The sequence below is a fragment of the Gigantopelta aegis genome, chromosome 9 (genome assembly GCF_016097555.1).
Source record: "Gigantopelta aegis isolate Gae_Host chromosome 9, Gae_host_genome, whole genome shotgun sequence".
NCBI classification, from domain to species: Eukaryota; Metazoa; Mollusca; class Gastropoda; order Neomphalida; family Peltospiridae; genus Gigantopelta; species Gigantopelta aegis.
Window position 1 is genome coordinate 52,318,071 of NC_054707.1, and position 19,631 is coordinate 52,337,701.

Genomic DNA, 19,631 nt, shown 5'->3' on the forward strand with positions numbered 1-19,631 from the left:
TAACCATGCCCCTCCGGCCAACCTTCATGATCTGGGTCAACTTCTTATGGCAGAGTGGCAGGCCATTCCCCAAGAGTTCTTCAGACGTCTGATCAACAGCATGAGGCAACGATGTGTCGAGTGTATTCGCGCCAGGGGTGGATTCACACACTATTAAACGAATGTTCTAATGTGTAAAACCCATGTTTGACAACCTTCAACTTTGACAGCATGTCATGTGACTGTCTTGTATACAGTGACGTTTTTTGTAAATATGGAACAATAAATTAAATTTTTGGTGTAGTTTACATCATCAATCTAATACACTCTGAAACTTATTTGGTTATATACAATTTTAAACGCCACTAGTAACTCGGACGTTGTAGGTTTTTTGTTCTAAGGAGAGAACTTGCACTTTATATATTTTTTATTTTGCTGTTACTTACAAATAATATTTGTTTCCATCCACTAATTTTATATATCTAAAGTGCCACACAGTAACACATCGTAAGGTAAATGGAATATTTCGATGTTATTTCGTTTAATCCACCAGTACATACTCCACTGTGCATCATAACATACATCTTATAGTCCAGGTGTTCACCCTTTACCAAGAGCCAGCTAAAGTTGTAGCTGCAGAGACGGTTGTATAAGTATAAGAGGGTTAACACATTAAAACGAAAATTTACTTTATCCTGTTGAAATCCACACATTTCTTTATTAAATACATAACTGTAATTTTATAAATCATTAGGTCATTTGAAATGTAAATATTTTCTCAAATGTATTAAACTCACTGCATTGGTCCCTATATTAAAGCTGAACCGTGTATAGGTTTAATAGACGAACAGCTAAGGTATAGCTAAGGTATAATGAACAGACAAAAAGCTATTTAATATAAAAGTTCTTACACGATAAACAAAAATTATGTATTCATGCTTTATAGGCTTTTTGTATTAAGGAGAGACGTGGGGTGACTCAGTTTATGTATGTTATTTGTATTAATACCACTCGATAAGCTCTTCCGTTGCGAATAAAATATAACTTTCAGACCAAAAACACATTGGATTTTCCAAAATTTATAATTTAAGCAGAAGGTTATAAGAAAGGTGTATGTTAACGGTAAAAAAGCTGTAATAATCAGACATATTTTACATTGTCCTAATAACTAGGGTTAGCGGTTATAACGTGATTTAGAAAATATATATATTTATATATAAATCGTGTACTAAGAGATAAATGAGAAAACATACAATTTTAAACATTCGAAATATCCCTTTCCACACACATTTGATCAACTAAATTATCCAAAGATATCCTGAGGACGAATCTGAATAAAACTTTAAGAATGAATGATCCGTTTATAAAACAAATGAATCAATGGATGGGTGGATGAATGAATTAACAATTATCCCCCCAACCCCCCCCCCAAAAAAAAACAAAAAAACAAAAAAAACCAGAAACAAAACTAAAGAAATAAAGAGATAAAACAAAACAAAAACCACCAACATTCTATGGATATTTTGGTGGAAGACTCATTCTCTGCACACCTAGCTACCTCTTCACTACTAAACGCAAATCTTTATATGCAATGACTAAGAGTATTTTATTTAATTTTATTATTTATCATTACCATTATTGTTATTGTCATCTTTTGTGACACGTATTCTCGTGATGAACACTATAAACAATTTAACGATTACAAAGCAAAATCCAATACTAAAATATTTTAAACAAAACTATGTAAACAAATCGATATGACACGACTGTTTCCCTTTTTAACATATAAGGTAATAAATGAGCGCAATACTGACGTCATATCATATCCTGCGTATTATACGAGTGTAATACCAGGCAATATACACCTGCTGGTTAATGAATGACACAGTGATGAATCATAAAACATGAATAATTAATACGGGAATCCCACAACAAAATGATTACTAAAAGAATAACCCCGATTTCGCACCTGGTCGCATATCGAAAACGAGGCTCACAGGTAAAGGTGACCAAGGTCGGTGATGAGTTTGTTTGGGTAAAAACGCGATTGTTCGCAATATCTACAAAATGAAACATTTGGAACGTTTCGTCGATTTGGGACGCTCTGGATTATCGTAACGACTTCAGTTTGTCCACCAGCGATCGTTCTACGTTGGTAATTATCTGGGGAAGTGGTTAGAAAGTTCTCGGACAAGGCCGTTTAATCTTGTCACGGTACACACGCAAACACGAGACGTCGGTCGAAACGGGCCGAAAATTGCCGACTAGAGGGAACTGTTCGGCGAGGAAACCCCGACTCGGGATTACCATTGGTTCCACCGAGATAAGATAACAGGAACCGAACACAACAAGAGCTATCATCTTACACCAAAGAGGGATGCTACGATATGCAAATGGGAACGGGACGCTTCGCTTCATAAACAACTACGCCAGCTTCGATATGGAATGATTCTCTTTCGCTCTGTGTGTGTGTGTGTATAGTTGTGTTTATAATTTCGCCTGGAACATATGCGTTGTTACACGTTAACCGTGTATGTGTTTCGGTTAGAGAAGAACCCAGCAAGGCCTTCTAAATGTGGATAAAATATAAGAGGGATTTCACGAGTGCTTTGTTCGTCGAACCATGCCGATGAAAGTGACGGTATGTTTCGACCGCGTTCGTGTGATCGTGCCCTGTGGAGAGGGGGAGCTGCCGGTTCGAGACCTCATCCAGAAGGCCATCACCAGATACAAGAAGGCAACGGGAAAGGTGGGTATACCCCCTCCTAACCACGCCCCTAGGAACGATATTGGAAGTGGGAGAGGAGATGGGGGGGGGGGGGGGGCGCAGACAAGCCAAATTTTTATCTACATATGTTTAAATATAGGTGACACCAACCCCCACAAAAATCCCAAGTACATTTTTTTGATCAAGTGGGGTAGGCTTAGCCTCCAGCACCCCCACTCACCAGTTCCAACTGACCTCTTCCAGTAATTCTGGTTATAAATTCAGAACTGTAATAAATATTTAATTTTAATTTTTTTATTAAAAAATCAGATTTGCATAACATAATCCAAAATGCTGAAAAATAATAAAACAAAAAATAGTCATAATTATCCATAAAGTTTCCCAGTTTTTGTTTAAACAGCATAATTCAGCTTTTATTTTAAAATGAGTATATCCTTTATGTAAAATAGTCCTTTGAAGCTGATGGCATTTATGCCTGGATGCCATGTTAATTGTAGTCTTTATCAGTGCATTGTTTGCTCGTTACACACACGGGAACAGACCTACGCCAGTTGTTTACTCTTGGCATATTGTCAAGCAAGTCGAACATTCTTCATGTGACACACCCAGTAACTCCCGGAATAAGAACATCATCATTGACAACTGCAGACTTCACTTCAGCATGAAATGTTGCATCAGCCATCGGAATGTATTCTTAGGATGACCGCAGGCATCACTTTAAGCTTAAAAACTTGCTCATGAATATGAACACCTCTGAAAACCAGATACACATATAGCTCTGGCATTTAATATATTTACCAACTGCGAATTTCAAAAACAACTTGAAATTTTAATTTAATTTGGTGAAATAATTTCTTGAAATAATTGCTATTTTGTTAGAAAATAATTGGGTTTTTGTAATTTTTTAACGTGGCAAAATTTTCTGTGAACCGAGAGTATGCAGAGGATGTATAAATATTTTTGGGTAAAACATTGGGATGTATTTTGTCCAGAATAAATTTGATAGATGAAGCTTCTTCATACATTTTTTTTAATTGTGAAAAAAGTTGAAATATATGCCAGATTCAGTAGTGTCGACTCGGTGTTTTATCGAACACAATGTAGCTGCCTATATCAAACAGCCACCTCTATATTTGTTCACTATGTCACTAGCCAAATTAGTGTGGAAACAATTAGCCACTTCTTAATAACATTTCACAAAAAAAATACTTCAAATATCTTCAATAACCAACGTGTAATTTTAACAATATTGCCCAGTTTGAGCCCTGCTTGATGTTTCCTGAATCATCCAACTTACTGCAGCTTGATTTGTAATAAGAAGCTTATGATACAAGCAGCTAATGATACACACTATACTTTATGTTACATGTACATCTAGGTACCTATATTAATACTGAAAATGGTGCATGAGACAAACAAGATAGAGAGACCGAGAATGAGAGAGAGAGAGTGTGAGAAAGAAAGGGGGAGAGAGTGTGTGAGAAAGAGTGAATGAGATTGTGTGTGTCTGTGTGTGATATATATATATATATATATATATATATATACACACACACACACACAATACAGTATTCTTCCTGGTATGGCTGGTATAGTGCTCTACCTCTTGGGGAGCCAGTATAAATATATATATTGTTACACCTTTTGTTACTACTTAAAGTTTCACGCTATGAGCGATCATCAGGTAAGTGTAACATGTTACCTGATGATCGCTCATAGCGTGAAACTTTTAAGTAGTAACAAAAGGTGTAACGGTGTATATATATATATATATATATATATATATATATATATATATATATATATATATATATATATATATAGAGAGAGAGAGAGAGAGAGAGAGAGAGAGAGAGATATTAATATATATATAATCTACATTTTCTAGGGGAAAATGAAAGTCCATATATTATATATACAATGTATATATACATTTGTAACGTACATGTAGCAGTTGGATAATTTGTATAATTACAGAGAAGGTCAACTCAATATGAGACTAAAATGGCATGCATGTGTATTTAGTTCCCAGTAAAATACAGTAAGTTACTACCCCCCCCCCCCCCCCCCCCCAAATCAGTCTCTAATGAACATCGTTTTGTGTACAAAAGGAAGGGTTGCCTGTTCAGTACCACCTCAGCATGTTTTAAACTACTTGGCACTAGTAGTATACATGGAGCTGTTTGGTGCACACCATATGGTTATTGTGGAAGTTCACTAGTCTAGATATTGAGAGAGGAAACCTGCTGTTCCTGAGCACTACATACACTGCTAGCATTAATCATGATATAGCAAAGGATGTTTTAATTAATGCACTTCCCTCGAAATCTATGGGACAGCAAATAACACAACCTTTGATCATATGCCAGTTGTAGTCTCAGTTCTTCTTCAGTGTTCGATTGGTTGTATTATATCCTTTGTCCCGTGAGAGTCTCAAAAAGGGCTGTCAGGCTTAGATCTTTTGCAGAACCCTCACAGTTTGGCATCCATAAATCAATGTATATAATAAATTTAAATTTCTTTTTAATGGAGGAGTAATTAATATCTTGGTTGGCAGGGAGTTTTTTTTATGGAAGATTGCCATACATATATATGTGTGCTTTAAATTTTAATTTGCAATTTCACCAACATGTACCTGCATCTGCCCATGGCATGCATATTAATATACATACAGTATACGTAATGATTGATATTTGCACCCTAAGGCACAGAAACCAATTGGGTACCAGTGTGAGACATCCGGATGTTAATTAGCCACGTTTCAGCAGTGACAGACAAGGAAATGCACAGGCTGCCAGCAGGTTTTGACAAGCTGTTGAATTATTTAGCTTCATGGTTTAAAAAACATGTGAGACCTCATTGGCTCATTGTGGTGTAGTGGTTAAAGCATCTGAGTTATGGCTGGTAGGTTCTAGGTTCACATCCCAGTATCAGCTTACACCCAGAGATAGTGGTAGTGGCTCAGCACAGTCCTCCCTATTTATGGGGAATGATAACTATGATAACTAGGTCCCAGTAACAAGCTACTCTCAGCATACTAATTAAGTTCAAAAACATACACTAGTATATAGCTTCTCTTTTCCAATTCCATGGACCGGTCAAAAATGTGCCAAATTTCCTTCATACAAATTGCGCACCTTTTTCTCTTTGGCATTAATTCTACGGGACATGCCAAATTCCAATCCCCCCCCCCCCCCCACCCCCACCTGTTACTGACTCTGGTCGGGCTGCTGATGGTTGTTAATTTTAAAAAAAGGTATTACAAAAGGATTAAATTTTCAATGCTTAATTTTGTAATATATGGCTCTCTGTTAAGTTTGCAGACACGTTAGCAGGGGTTGGGGTGGGAGGGGAGTTCCAGGGGTCAGAACCCCTCTGCTCAAGCAAATTGTCTTTTTTATTAATATATTTTCTGGAGGAGCACGACTCAACCCCTAGGGCTATAAACTTCACTCACTATAGTTTAGATATCTCTGCTAAAATTCCTGCACACACGGCTGGTTTGGTTAATCACCAGTTAATCACTCCCCTCAGTGTTTGTTTTCATGTTGAGGTCTGCAGCAGGTGTACATAAAGCCACTACACTCACTTGTCTCACTGACTTCTACTACACGGGGCTCGACGTAGCTCAGTGGTAAAGCCTTCGCTTGATCAAGTTGATGCATGATCGGTCTGGGATCGATCCCCGTCAGTGGACTCATTGGGCTATTTCTCACTCCGGCCAGTGCACCACGAATGGTACATCAAAGGCTGTGGTATTTGTTATCCTGTCTGTGGGATGATGCATATAAAAGAACTCTTGCTGCTAATCAAAAAGAGTAGCTCATGATGTGGCAACAGCGGGTTTTCTCTCAATATCTGTGTGGTCCTTAACCATATGTCCGCTATATAACTGTAAATAAAATGTGTTGAGTGTGTCGTTAAATAAAACATTTCCTTACTGCTACACAGTGGAGACAGTCTAGATACCTTGTGGCTAAGGGGTCAGCATCTAGCTGGATTATAGGATCGAACCTCTTCATCGGACCCATTGGGATTTGTTTCTATCCCAACCAATACCCCACAACTATTGTAGTATATCAAATGTTGTGGTATATACTGTCCTGTTTGTGGGAAAATGCGTATAAAAAACTTTGTTACTAATGAAAAAAATACAGCAGGTTTCCTCTGAAGACTTCATGTCAGAATTATCATTGTTTGGCATCCAATAGCCGATGATTAATTAATTAACATGCTCAAACAAAACAGACTTTTAACTTGTAGCTGAGGTGTACATGTAAGTGCGTGCAAGACAAGCTTGGATGAAAATCAAGTAAAATTCATAAAATAAACAACATGATTTCAATAGCCAGAATAAAAAAAACCCGAACTTTTATATATAAAAATGTGATTAAAACAATTTAAACTATTTAGTGCTGTAGAGATTGAGTAAGCTATACATGAACAGATACGGCTACCTGTGTTCAGTTAACAGTCAGGGCAGACATGACATCAGTGTGATGTATTTGGTCTGTGTGTGAAATGCCCAGACACACTTCACATCACTTCAGTGTTATTTATCTCTGTACCGAATGAAGATGAGTGGAATGCAGCTGTGTACATTTATAGCAGGGTACAGTTTGTTTTTAAAATGTTCGTTATAGCTACAGTTGGTAATCAGTTGAAATTTGAGTAGCGAATCGTGACATGATACTAAATAAAAATCCCTGCTAATATGCCTCTAGGTGTTGTTCTGCTGCAGGGCCTACATAAAGAGGTGCAAGGAAAGGAAAAATGTTAATTGGGTGCCCCCTCCCACTTGACAAAATATGAATTGGGTGCCCCCTCCCACTTGCAAAAATATGAATTGGGTGCCCCCTCCCACTTGCAAAAATATGAATTGGGTGCCCCCTCCCACTTGACAAAATATGAATTGGGTACCCCCTCCCACTTGCAAAAATATGAATTGGGTGCCCCCTCCCACTTGACAAAATGCCCCCTCCCACTTGACAAAATATTAATTGGGTACCCCCTCCCACTTGCAAAATTTGAATTGGGTGCCCCCTCCCACTTGACAAAATATGAATTGGGTACCCCCTCCCACTTGCAAAAATATGAATTGGGTGCCCCCTCCCACTTGACAAAATATGAATTGGGTACCCCCTCCCTCTTGCAAAAATTTGAATTGGGTACCCCCTCCCACTTGACAAAATATGAATTGGGTACCCCCTCCCACTTGACAAAATATGAATTGGGTACCCCCTCCCACTTGACAAAATATGAATTGGGTACCCCCTCCCACTTGACAAAATATGAATTGGGTGCCCCCTCCCACTTGACCCACTTGGGTACCCAAAATTGACAAAATATGAATTGGGTGCCCCCTCCCACTTGACAAAATATGAATTGGGTGCCCCCTCCCACTTGACAAAATATGAATTGGGTGCCCCCTCCTACTTGGAAAAATCATGTCGGTCTCTTAAAAGTTACTTATTTGTCTTGCTTTTGGAAGAGACTTGATATTTTACTGTCATGCTTTTAAAAAAATACCTTAATCCCATCCTATGTTATTTCCGTTTTGTGTAACCAGAGACAAACTATTTATTATCTGTATGTGAAAGGACCCCCAAAAATTCAACAAAACACTTTTCAAGTGTTGAAATCACCCCAGGGTTTGGAGAGATCATGTGAAATGTTACAGGAGTATAGAGTATCTAAATTGACATCAGGATCTGCTATCTCCCCGGTGATGAGGTAATCTGCCTCATTAACATATTACTGTGTTCACATGGTTATATACTAGTTATATAACACGGGCAGCCAGTCACAACCAGGAGGTGCTGGTGTAAACAAAGTTTGTTTTATTTAACGACGCTGCTAGAGCACATTGATTTTTTATCTTATCATCGGCTATTGGACGTCAAACATATGGTCATTCTGACACTGTTTTTAGAGGAAACCCGCTGTCGCCACATAGGCTATTCTTTTTACGACAGGCAGCAAGGGATCTTTTATTTGCGCTTCCTACAGGCAGGATAGCACAAACCATGGCCTTTGTTGAACCAGTTATGGATCACTGGTCGGTGCAAGTGGTTTACACCTACCCACTGAGCCTTGCGGAGCACTCACTCAGGGTTTGGAGTCGGTATCTGGATTAAAAATCCCATGCCTCGACTGGGATCCGAACCCAGTACCTACCAGCCTGTAGACCGATGGCCTGCCACGACGCCACGGAGGCCGGTCTGGTGTAAACAGGACTTTATCTGACTTCAGTGGTATTCAAACCCCACCCCTTTCCTGTCTGGGATGGAGGAGCCGGCCAAGGCTGGAACCTGTGCCCAGGACAGGCATGCGCTACAAGAGCTTGCTCTGAATGTGCATGTTAAACACTTTGACCATCAGGTACTGGGTTCACCTCCAGGTACCAGCTCCTACCCAAAAAGGGAGTTTAATGCCTCCATACCCCTGGTGTAAGACCACGACACCGACTTCTCTCTCACTAACTAACCACTAACCCACAAACAGTCCAGGTCAAGTTGCTTGAACCTTAATTGGATATAAGCATGAAAAGCAAAATTTATAAATGACATTCACATGAATGCTTGGTATACCTGTAGTTCAATACAGTACTGTGAAGTACAACATCAGCGTGAGAAACTTATTAATGTCAAAAATGAGACTGATTTATTGCTTCACTAATTACACTGAGACACATTTTTTTGGTCAGTAAAGCTACGTCTTCATATGCACATTTTCCATGTCTGTGTTGATTATTTGTTTGTTATAAACACTTGTCACTTAACGTATGCGTGTATATATGTATATATATATATATAAAGTATATATTTTACTCCTCTGATGCCACCGGATGGTGGCTTTGAGTGAAATAAAGTTCTGTTCTGTTCTGTTGATCATTTCCATAAACCTGCAATACCTGTGCCCTTATACCAATCCATGAACAAAAAAAAAAGTTTTATTTAATGACACACTCAACACATTTTATTTACAGTTATATGGCGTCAGACATATGGTTAAGCACCACACAGATTTTGAGAGGAAACCCACTGTTGCCACTTCATGGGCTACTCTTTCCCGATTAGCAGCAAGGGATCTTTTATTTGCACTTCCCACAGGCAGGATAGCACAAACCATGGCCTTTGTTGAACCAGTTATGGATCACTGGTCAGTGCAAGTGGTTTACACCTACCCATTGATCCTTGTGGAGCACTCACTCAGGGTTTGGAGTTGGTATCTGGATTAAAAATCCCATGCCTCGACTGTGATCTGAACCCAGTACCTACCAGCCTGTTGACTGATGGCCTAACCACGACGCCACCGAGAACTGTACCAATCCATGAAGGCGCAGTAAGAACAGTTTAGACTTCTTGTCTATATATTGATGATGACTTCAGTAGGGGCAGGATGTAGCCCAGGGGTAAAGTGCTCGCTTGATGCACGGTGGGTTTAAGATCGATCCCTGTTGGTGGCCCCATTGGACTATTTCTCGTTCCAACCAATGCACTACAATTGGTGTAACAAAGGCTGTGTACCGGTATGTACTATATCCTGTCTGTGGGATGGTGCATATAAAAGATCCCTTGCTGCTAATTGAAAAGAATAGCCCATGAAGTGGTGACAGCGGGTTTCCTCTCTCTCTATATCTGTGTGGTCCTCAACTGTATGTCTGATGCCATTTAACTGTAAATAAAATGTTTTGAGCGTGTCGTTAAATAAAACATTTCCTTCCTTCCTTTCTTCAGTATGGCATCATTTCTTCCAGGATTTCGCACATCGGCGATCCAGGTATCTGTGAAATGCAATTCAAAATTCATGTACAAGTACATACATTACACACAGGCACAGCAGACACCTTATTGCAATAATTCATGGAAATAAAACAAAAGAAGACAGATGTGTGCATATATGCATGTAATGTACAAGATAGAAAAAAGCTTTAAAAAGAATTATATTGTGGATCAGTAGAACGAACAGTTAATGCATTGTTGTTGGTCCCACTGAGTGGAGATTCTCTGTTACTCTGTTAGTTCTACACCTGTTCTGCTTGTCTGTAGTACTGTAACAGGTGAAGGCATTCACAACCAGCTAACTAGAGCAAGGCTAGCTTCCGCTAGTGTCACTGGCAAAGCACATGCTTTAACAATGTGAGATAAAAATTAGAATATTTACTGAAAACAACCCTTAGAAGAATTTTGTTTTGCAATGTGATCTATTAAAAGTTGTCAGCCAGTGCACCACGACTGGCATATCAAAGGCCATGATATGTGCTATCCTGTTTGTGGGATGGTGCATATAAAAGATCCCTTGCTGGTAATTGAAAAGAATATCCCTTGAAGTGGTGACAGTGGGTTTCCTCTCTCAATATCTGTGTGGTCCATAACCATATGCCTGACACCATATAACCGTAAATAAAATGTGTAGATTGCGTCGTTAAATAAAACATTTCCTTCCTTCGTTGTATTAAAATTTGCATTTACAGGTTCTAAAACTAATAAATATATATATGTGTTAGAGTGTATCTGTTCCAGAACAATAACATACATTACAAGGTATTTTTCCTGGTTTACAGTTTTCACATTACATACATGTACAAGCACAGACATAAGTTACCTTATCTTATCAGCCTGAGTTAAGCAATTAGACTTTTAAAGACTGGTAGATATTGGGTTGCCATTCCAGTATCGGCTCATTTAATTCAGAGGTGTAAGGCCACTACACCAACATCTCTCTAAAGGCAACGCCACACAATATGAATGTCTTGTACGAGAATAAGATGTGATTGTAACATGTTCCAGCCAGTGCACCACGACTGGTATATCAAAGGCTGTGGTATGTACTACCCTGTCTGTAAGATGGTGCATATAAAAGATCCCTTGCTGCTAATCGAAAAGAGTAGACCATGAAGTGGCGACAGTGCATTTTCTCTCTCAATATCTGTGTGGTCCTTAACCATATGTCTGATGCCATATAACCGTAAATAAAATGTGTTGAGTACGTTGTTAAATAAAATATTTCTTTCTTTTGATTGTAACAAGACACCAGTACAGTTTCGTTACAATTCAATCGGTTATTCTCCTATGAGGTACATATCACGTGGGATCAGCTTTACTAACCACCAATGCCATACAAATTAACCTTTAAAGAGACAGATCCTAGTTTCAACCCGTGAAAATTAACACTAAGTTTAGTTAATCTACAAACCTGTAACACATTTAGATAAAATTACAGTTGAGTGAAACATAGAAATGGTGAAATACCCTCTAAAAATAGACTAAAACTCGACTCCATAACCGTTACTTGTCAGAGGCACATGCATTTTTAAAAATATGAGAAATGCATTTTGTGATATTAAAAACACCAGGATGACCAAAAACACTTCGAATGTATGGAAACTGATAATCTAAACAATAAATTCTAAGTAAAGTTTGATTTCAGTTATCAAAAACAGCTATAGTAGTAACAAATATGTCTTAGTATTTAAAAACTAGGGTATGACCCTTTAAACTCACTCTCCTGGACAGACAGCCCAGATAGCTGAGGCATGTCTATTCAGAAGGGCTATTGGATGTCAAACATTTGGTAATTTTGACTTGTAAGAAGACTTCTTCAGAAAAAACCTACTACCGGTACATTTTTTCGATTAGCAGCAAGGCATCTTTTATATGTACTTCCCAACATGATGGCACATACCATAGCCTTTGATAAACCACTGACCAAGATATTACATCTCACCATAAACAAACAAAAAAATCATTGTTATATCTTCATCTGTTCAGTTCATGGAGAAGATGTGCATCTCCACTACCTCCCACTTTGAATGGATCTATGTCTGAACATGTACATGTAAAAGAGAAAGTTTGTTTAACAACACCACTAGAGTACATTGATTTATTAATCATCAGCTATTGGATGCCAGCTGGACATGTGGTAAGTTTGATTCGTAGTCTTCAGAGGAAACCTGCTACATTTTTCAGTTAGCAGCAAGGGATCCTTTATATGCAATTTCCCACAGACTAGACAGCACATACCATGGCCTTTGATATACCAGTCATGGGGCACTGGTTGAGACAAAGAAAAAGCCTGATAAGAAATGGGCCCACCAAAGAGGTTTGATCCTGTGACCACAATACCGTAAGCGAGCGCTCTATGAACTGAGCTAGATCCCGCCCCAAAAACATATCTGTAACAGTGTAAGTGATATGTTATAATCATATGAATTCAGTGGTTCTAGAATATCTTGGCCTGATGTTTTTCACACTCCACAATATAAATTATTATTATAACTACTTTTGTTGAGCTCATTTGGCCAATTGAAAAGAAAAAAACTAAAAAACCCTCACAAAAACAAACACTCTGTGAATACTATTACAGTGACCTTTGTGTTAGTATTAACTACCTCTTGACATACATACAAACACACAATGGGTGTGCTGTAGGTGTGCACACATGGCCCCATTAGGAGATGGTGTAATATGTAGTCTGTTAATAGCGTTCATTGATAACACTGTTTAATCAATTTATTTGCTAGCTGGAATACTGGTTCTCGATTATTATTTCTAAGACTCTAAGAGTTAAGTAGCATTGGGTTTCGTTAGTATTTGTTTGACTGACCACCTGGAAACATGACATTGCCAGAGCTGCAGTGGTATATATATATATATATATATATATATATATATATATATATATATATATATATATATATATATATATATATATATATATATATATATATATATCTGCCCGGTCCAGGATTAGGGGTTATGGTTAGAGTTAGAATTAGGGTTAGAGGAAGGGGGGGGGGGGGGGGGGGACCGGGCGGATATTTATCCATCCATCCATCCATCCATCCATCCTTTCATTTATCTATCTTTCTGTCTATCCATTTCTTCCATCCATCTATCTATCCATCCACCCATCCATCAAGTATTTCTGTCTGTGTGGGTGTACATAAGATGCCTTGCTGCTCTGTGGTAGTATGAGCTACTTTTCGGCAATCTAATTCAAAATTAAGCAGTACCTCCCCTTTCTCTTTCAATGAACCATTCCAAAATGTGCCAAAATTACTTCAAGGAATTTGTGAACAATTTTACCCTTTTATCTTAATCCTACGGGATATTCAAAATTAAATAACACCCAAAATGCCCCAGGTCGGGCTGCTGGTGTCCTCTTTGCTGTCTTGTCACTGTTTTATAAGAGATCTTAAAAAAGCAGTGGAGGACCCAAGAGGGGGACCAGGTGACCCGTACCCACCTTCAAAATATTCAAGTACCCCTTTTTATCCCAGTCTTTAAAAATTTTTCCATCGGGATGCCTTTTCCCATTAACCCCACCCCAACAGAATAATTTGCCCTTGCAAAATTGGTTCTATATGCTTGAACTGCAGTTGGATGTAATCACAAGCATAGTTACATAATCATCGCCATGCTGATCTTTATGTAATATTAAATCACGCTATCTATAAATATCTATACAGAACCAAGCATGGTGTGACTCGATGATGTAACATGTACAGTTAATAGGTCACTTTGATACGGCAATTTAATCAGTTACTTGTTGCTGTGGACATTGTGCCAGATCAAGGACTGTAATGTCAAAGTTCAAGGTGCACCGTTATGTATTTGTGTAGGTAAAGCAACTGCAACTTTGATTGATAGTAGGGGCGGGACTTAGCCTGGTGGTACATTTTTAAGCACTCACTTGTTACATGGTCGGTCTAGGATCAACCTCCGTCAGTGGGCTATTTCAATGTCAATATTGGGCTATTTCGCATTCCAGCTTGTGTTCCACAGCTGGTGTAACAGAGACCTTGGTATGTGCTATCTTATTTGTGCAATGCTATATATATAAAGGATCCCTTGCTGCTAACTGAAAAGAATAGTCCATGGCATTGCAGCAGCAGGTTTCCTCTCGTTATTATTTGAAATGATTTAAACCCAGTATGCATAGGTAAAGTTTGTTTTGTTTAATAACACCACTAGAGCACATTGATTTATTCATCATTGGCTAATTGGATGTCAAACATTTGGTATAATTTGACTCATGGACCTGCTACATTTCCCATTGCTAATAAGGGATAGCAAACAGGATAGCACATACCATGGCCTTTGATATACCAGTTTTGATGCCCTGACTGGAATGAGAAATAGCCCAATGACAGGGATTGATCTAAGATCAGCTGCTCAATAGGGGAGTGCTTTACCACTGGACTAGGTCCGACCCCATTATAATGAATTCATTGTGTATTACTGTAAAAACAACGTTGGTCATACCATGCATGTATTTGTGGAATAATTAATCTACTTTCAAACAAACTGTTACCACCACGTCCTACTAGTACTATCTGAGTATCTTGCTTGGTGACGTATTTCTTTTGATTATTGGTGAGGCTGCGACATATTAGGTCATTAGAGGTCGCTTTGGGTGGTCAAATCACCTGACGTAGCATCTCAGTTTCCCCGTCTCGCACCCGGAGTTTCTTTTGAATATTTCTCGCTCACACCTGGAGTTTCTTTTTGATGAGGAGGCTTTCAGAACACAACTGGCACTAATTTTTGTGAACTCTTGTGAACTTTGTACGGAGGTGTAAATTCGCAGCACTGCCCAGTAATAGGAGTTTACAACAAAGAAGGGTGTATCTCGTTTGATGCTTTTCATGCAGGTAATAGAAATGACATTGCATTGTGTATGTAGGTAAACAAACCCGTGGTAAACAGTCTATGTTTAGATCTCATCTCATCATATATTGTCTAAACAGTAATAAAACAAAAAACAAACCTCAGGTTATTGAGTGGAAGCTTTTGAAATGTAACACCAGGAGGCTGCTAATAATTCCTGTTTACATCAGTATACTAATGTATTAATTTGAAAGATAGGTCAAGTTAGTTTTGTTCAATGAAAGTTAAAGTTTGTTTTGTTTAACACTAGAGTATATAGAGGATACTCCACGAGTGTCTTGTGATATCATAATTTATCAGCACGAGTTTATACTTTTATCAATGAGTGCTAATAAATTATGATATCACAAGACACGAGGGGGTATTCTTTTTATCATCCATTATCATTTTCTTCATTTGCAACAGTTGTAAACAATGTCAGTAATGTGGGTTGAATGTCAGCGGTAGTCTCGTTAACTAACAGAACGGCAGTGGCGTGATGTCACTAATGGTAGGTTTAGCGCTGAAACAAACACAGTGACATAACAAACCATTGTCTTGTGCTTAAAATTTGACCAATCAAGATTATAAGAAGCAATATCTCGGAGATATCGGAGATATCGCAAATTATAGTGCCAGCAATATCTCCTACAAAAGCCTTTAATGGATGATAAATTGATTTTTAATCATTGGCTATTGGATAACAAACATTTGGTAATTTTACATATAGCCTTAGAGAAGAAACCCGCTACAATTTTTTTTGTTACTAGCAAGGAATCTTTTACATGCACCATCCCACAAACAGGATAACGCATACCATGGCCTTTGATATACCAGTCGTGGTGCACTGGCTGGAATGAGAAATAGCTCAATGGGCCCATTGATCCTAAAACAAGCGTTCATCAGACAAGCACTTTACCACTAGGCTACATCCCGCTCCTGGTTTTATTTAAGGACACCACTAAAGTACATTGAATAAATAATCACCATTCACCAGCTAGCTATAGTGGATGTCAAATAATCACCATTCACCAGCTAGCTATAGTGGATGTCAAATAATCGCCATTCACCAGCTAGCTATAGTGGATGTCAAATAATCACCATTCACCAGCTAGCTATAGTGGATGTCAAATAATCGCCATTCACCAGCTAGCTATAGTGGATGTCAAATAATCACCATTCACCAGCTAGTGGATGTCAAATAATCGCCATTCACCAGCTAGCTATAGTGGATGTCAAATAATCGCCATTCACCAGCTAGTGGATGTCAAATAATCGCCATTCACCAGCTAGTGGATGTCAAATAATCGCCATTCACCAGCTAGTGGATGTCAAATAATCGCCATTCACCAGCTAGTGGATGTCAAATAATCGCCATTCACCAGCTAGTGGATGTCAAATAATCGCCATTCACCAGCTAGTGGATGTCAAATAATCGCCATTCACCAGCTAGTGGATGTCAAATAATCGCCATTCACCAGCTAGTGGATGTCAAATAATCGCCATTCACCAGCTAGTGGATGTCAAATAATCGCCATTCACCAGCTAGTGGATGTCAAATAATCGCCATTCACCAGCTAGTGGATGTCAAATAATCGCCATTCACCAGCTAGTGGATGTCAAATAATCGCCATTCACCAGCTAGTGGATGTCAAATAATCGCCATTCACCAGCTAGTGGATGTCAAATAATCGCCATTTACCAACTAGTGGATGTCAAATAATCGCCATTCACCAGCTAGTGGATGTCAAATATTTGATAATTTCAAACGAAAATCCTGCAATTTTTTTTCAGTTGGCAGAAAAAGACGAGGGTTTTTTTAATACTCACTTTCCCACAAACAGGGAAGCACATATCACAGCATTTGGTATACTAGCAGTGGGGCACTGATTGGGATGTCAAGATTCCCAATTGGTTTGCCCATTGGGTTTGGGCATGAGTTTGACCCATACCCCCCTTTCAATGGTTAGGGTAGTTTTGGGGTTGGGGTTAGGGTTAGGGTTAGGGTTAGGGTTAGGGTTAGGGTTAGGGTTAGGGTTAGGGTTAGGGTTAGGATTAGGATTAGGATTAGGGTTAGGGTTAGTCTTTATAGCCTTTGATATAGAGTGTTACGGGTTGAACTCTTTCCTAGGTTTGATCCTACAACCTAATATAAGCATCTCAATTGAGTGCTCTACCGACTGAGCTATAGAGCCTGCACAATTAGGAAGATACATGCAGATTTTACATTGGAAAGTTTACTATGCTCAAGGGCCAATTAAAATCTGCAAAAATGTCAAGCAAGGTTGGCTTCATGTGCAACTAGATAATAATAAAACAATAAACTATTTTAATCTTTAACAGAGCTGTAATGACTTACCTTATCCTAAGACCCATGAAGCCTGAGTGCATGTATAAATGATCCTTACTGCTAATTGGTGCCTGTCTTAGGCAGAAACTCTTGGGCGAAGTCCGAGGTTGTGTCCACGACAGGCATGTTTGAACAGTTCTCTGATGGAAGTATGGTAAACATTACCCACACTACAATCTTAGATACGTGTGCAGGAAAATTAACAGGTGGTGGTGTAAATTGAGGCGAGTGAAGTTTATAGGGGGTCTAGAAAATATTATATTGGTAGAAAATATTATATTGGTAAAAAAGAACATTTACTTCAACAAGAGAACCGGCCTCAGTGGTGTCGTTGTTTAGCCATTGGATATAAGGCTGGTAGGTACGCGGTTTGTAGCCCAGTACCGGCTCCCACCCAGAGTGAGTTCTTAAGGGCTCAATGGGTACCGTAGATGTAAGACCACTACACCCTCTTCTCTCTCACTAACCACTAATAACTAACCCACAGACAGACAGCCCAGTTAGCTGAGGTGTGTGTCCAGGACAGCATGCTTGAACCTTAATCGGATATAAGCATGAAAATAAATTGCAATGAAATGAGCAAGAGGTGTGTGTCTGCGACCTGGGAAACCCCCCCCCCCCCAGCATTCACCCCTGGTGTTAATTGGTGTGAGTAGTTAGTGACAGGTAGCAGCTGGTTTTATTTCTCACCCCGTAGACTCTGTCATTATGTCAGGCATGTGATACATTTTTACAGGTGGTCATTGAAATTAGGTATGGGTGATTTAAATGAGCATTGCTTTCTTTTCTATTGAATTATATTTATATAACCTGTGAGTAACCTAATCATAACAGGTACTGTTCTGTGGTACATTAACATTACAAGCATATTATTTAAATCAATTGATTTTGCAAATGATATATATACTATTTTATAAGTTTCTAAAATCAATCTAGAAAATAATAATTTTAAATCGTAAGGGTTCACGACATGAGCGAATAGCACTATGTGTGAATTTAAATTTGCATAACTGACACGCCAACAAAACAATGGTTCACATGCAGTATTGTGCCCTGTTATTATACTAGTCACAACAAGTTAAGGGCCAGTATAAAATTTTACTTTTTTCAAAAATTAAAAAGAAAATGAGGGGCGGTTATAGGTAATGAAAAGTTGGTCACAAACTCGAATATAAAGCATTTCAGATTGCATGTACATGAGCCTGATACTCACAGCTTGTTTGGTTGCTGGTAGAAAGTGTAAGGCAAATATATAAAAAATACAAGATTGTTTAATGTTTTAAAACCTTTTTCTGACTAAGCTGGGCACATGAAACTCCTTTTTTTATGTTACACTTTTTATATTTGATTAGGGTTGGGAGAGTATAAATTTCTTTGCAGTCTGGCTTCAGATAACCAAGCCACCAAAACGTAAACTGAGCATTCTGGACTGTGGTCGAGTCCTGCCATGTCTGAATGATAGCATATCCCTAGTGAGATGCCTGCAAGTGAGCCATTCCATCATCCATCAACTACAAGAGCGTTTCCATATCATTGGCACAGCGAATGGGCTACCCTTCTTAGGCGCAGTGTCCATGTGGCCCGTAACTTCTTGTGACTAGTATATATACAGTATATCTAATATAAGAAGGAAGGAAGTTACTTATACTAAGACTACTACTGGCATGTGGTCAAAGGTTGTTTTATTTGCTGTCCCATATATTTAGAGGAAGGTGCATTAATAAAAAACATTCTTTGCTATACCACAGTAACCACTGTCACTGTCAGTGCTAGCAGTGTATGTAGTGCTCCACTGGCACAGCGAATGGGCTACCCATCTCAGACATCGTGTCCACGTGGCCTTAACTTCTTATGACTAGTATAGTACTATAAAAAGTGCTGTCGGAAATAGAATAAAAATGATTTTTGTCGATTATTTCTT

At 38.6% G+C, this 19,631-nt stretch overlaps 1 protein-coding gene across 1 annotated transcript in view; it reads left to right on the forward strand.

The window, feature by feature from the left end:
* Window positions 1-1,988: 1,988 nt before the first annotated feature.
* The window catches only part of LOC121381637 (partitioning defective 3 homolog), a 70,351-nt gene continuing 52,708 nt past the window's right edge, over window positions 1,989-19,631 (forward strand). Inside the window, exon 1 of the mRNA XM_041510972.1 lies at window positions 1,989-2,728. Within this exon, the coding sequence (XP_041366906.1) occupies window positions 2,603-2,728 (126 nt within the window). The 5' untranslated portion in view covers window positions 1,989-2,602. The remainder of the gene's footprint in view (window positions 2,729-19,631) is intronic.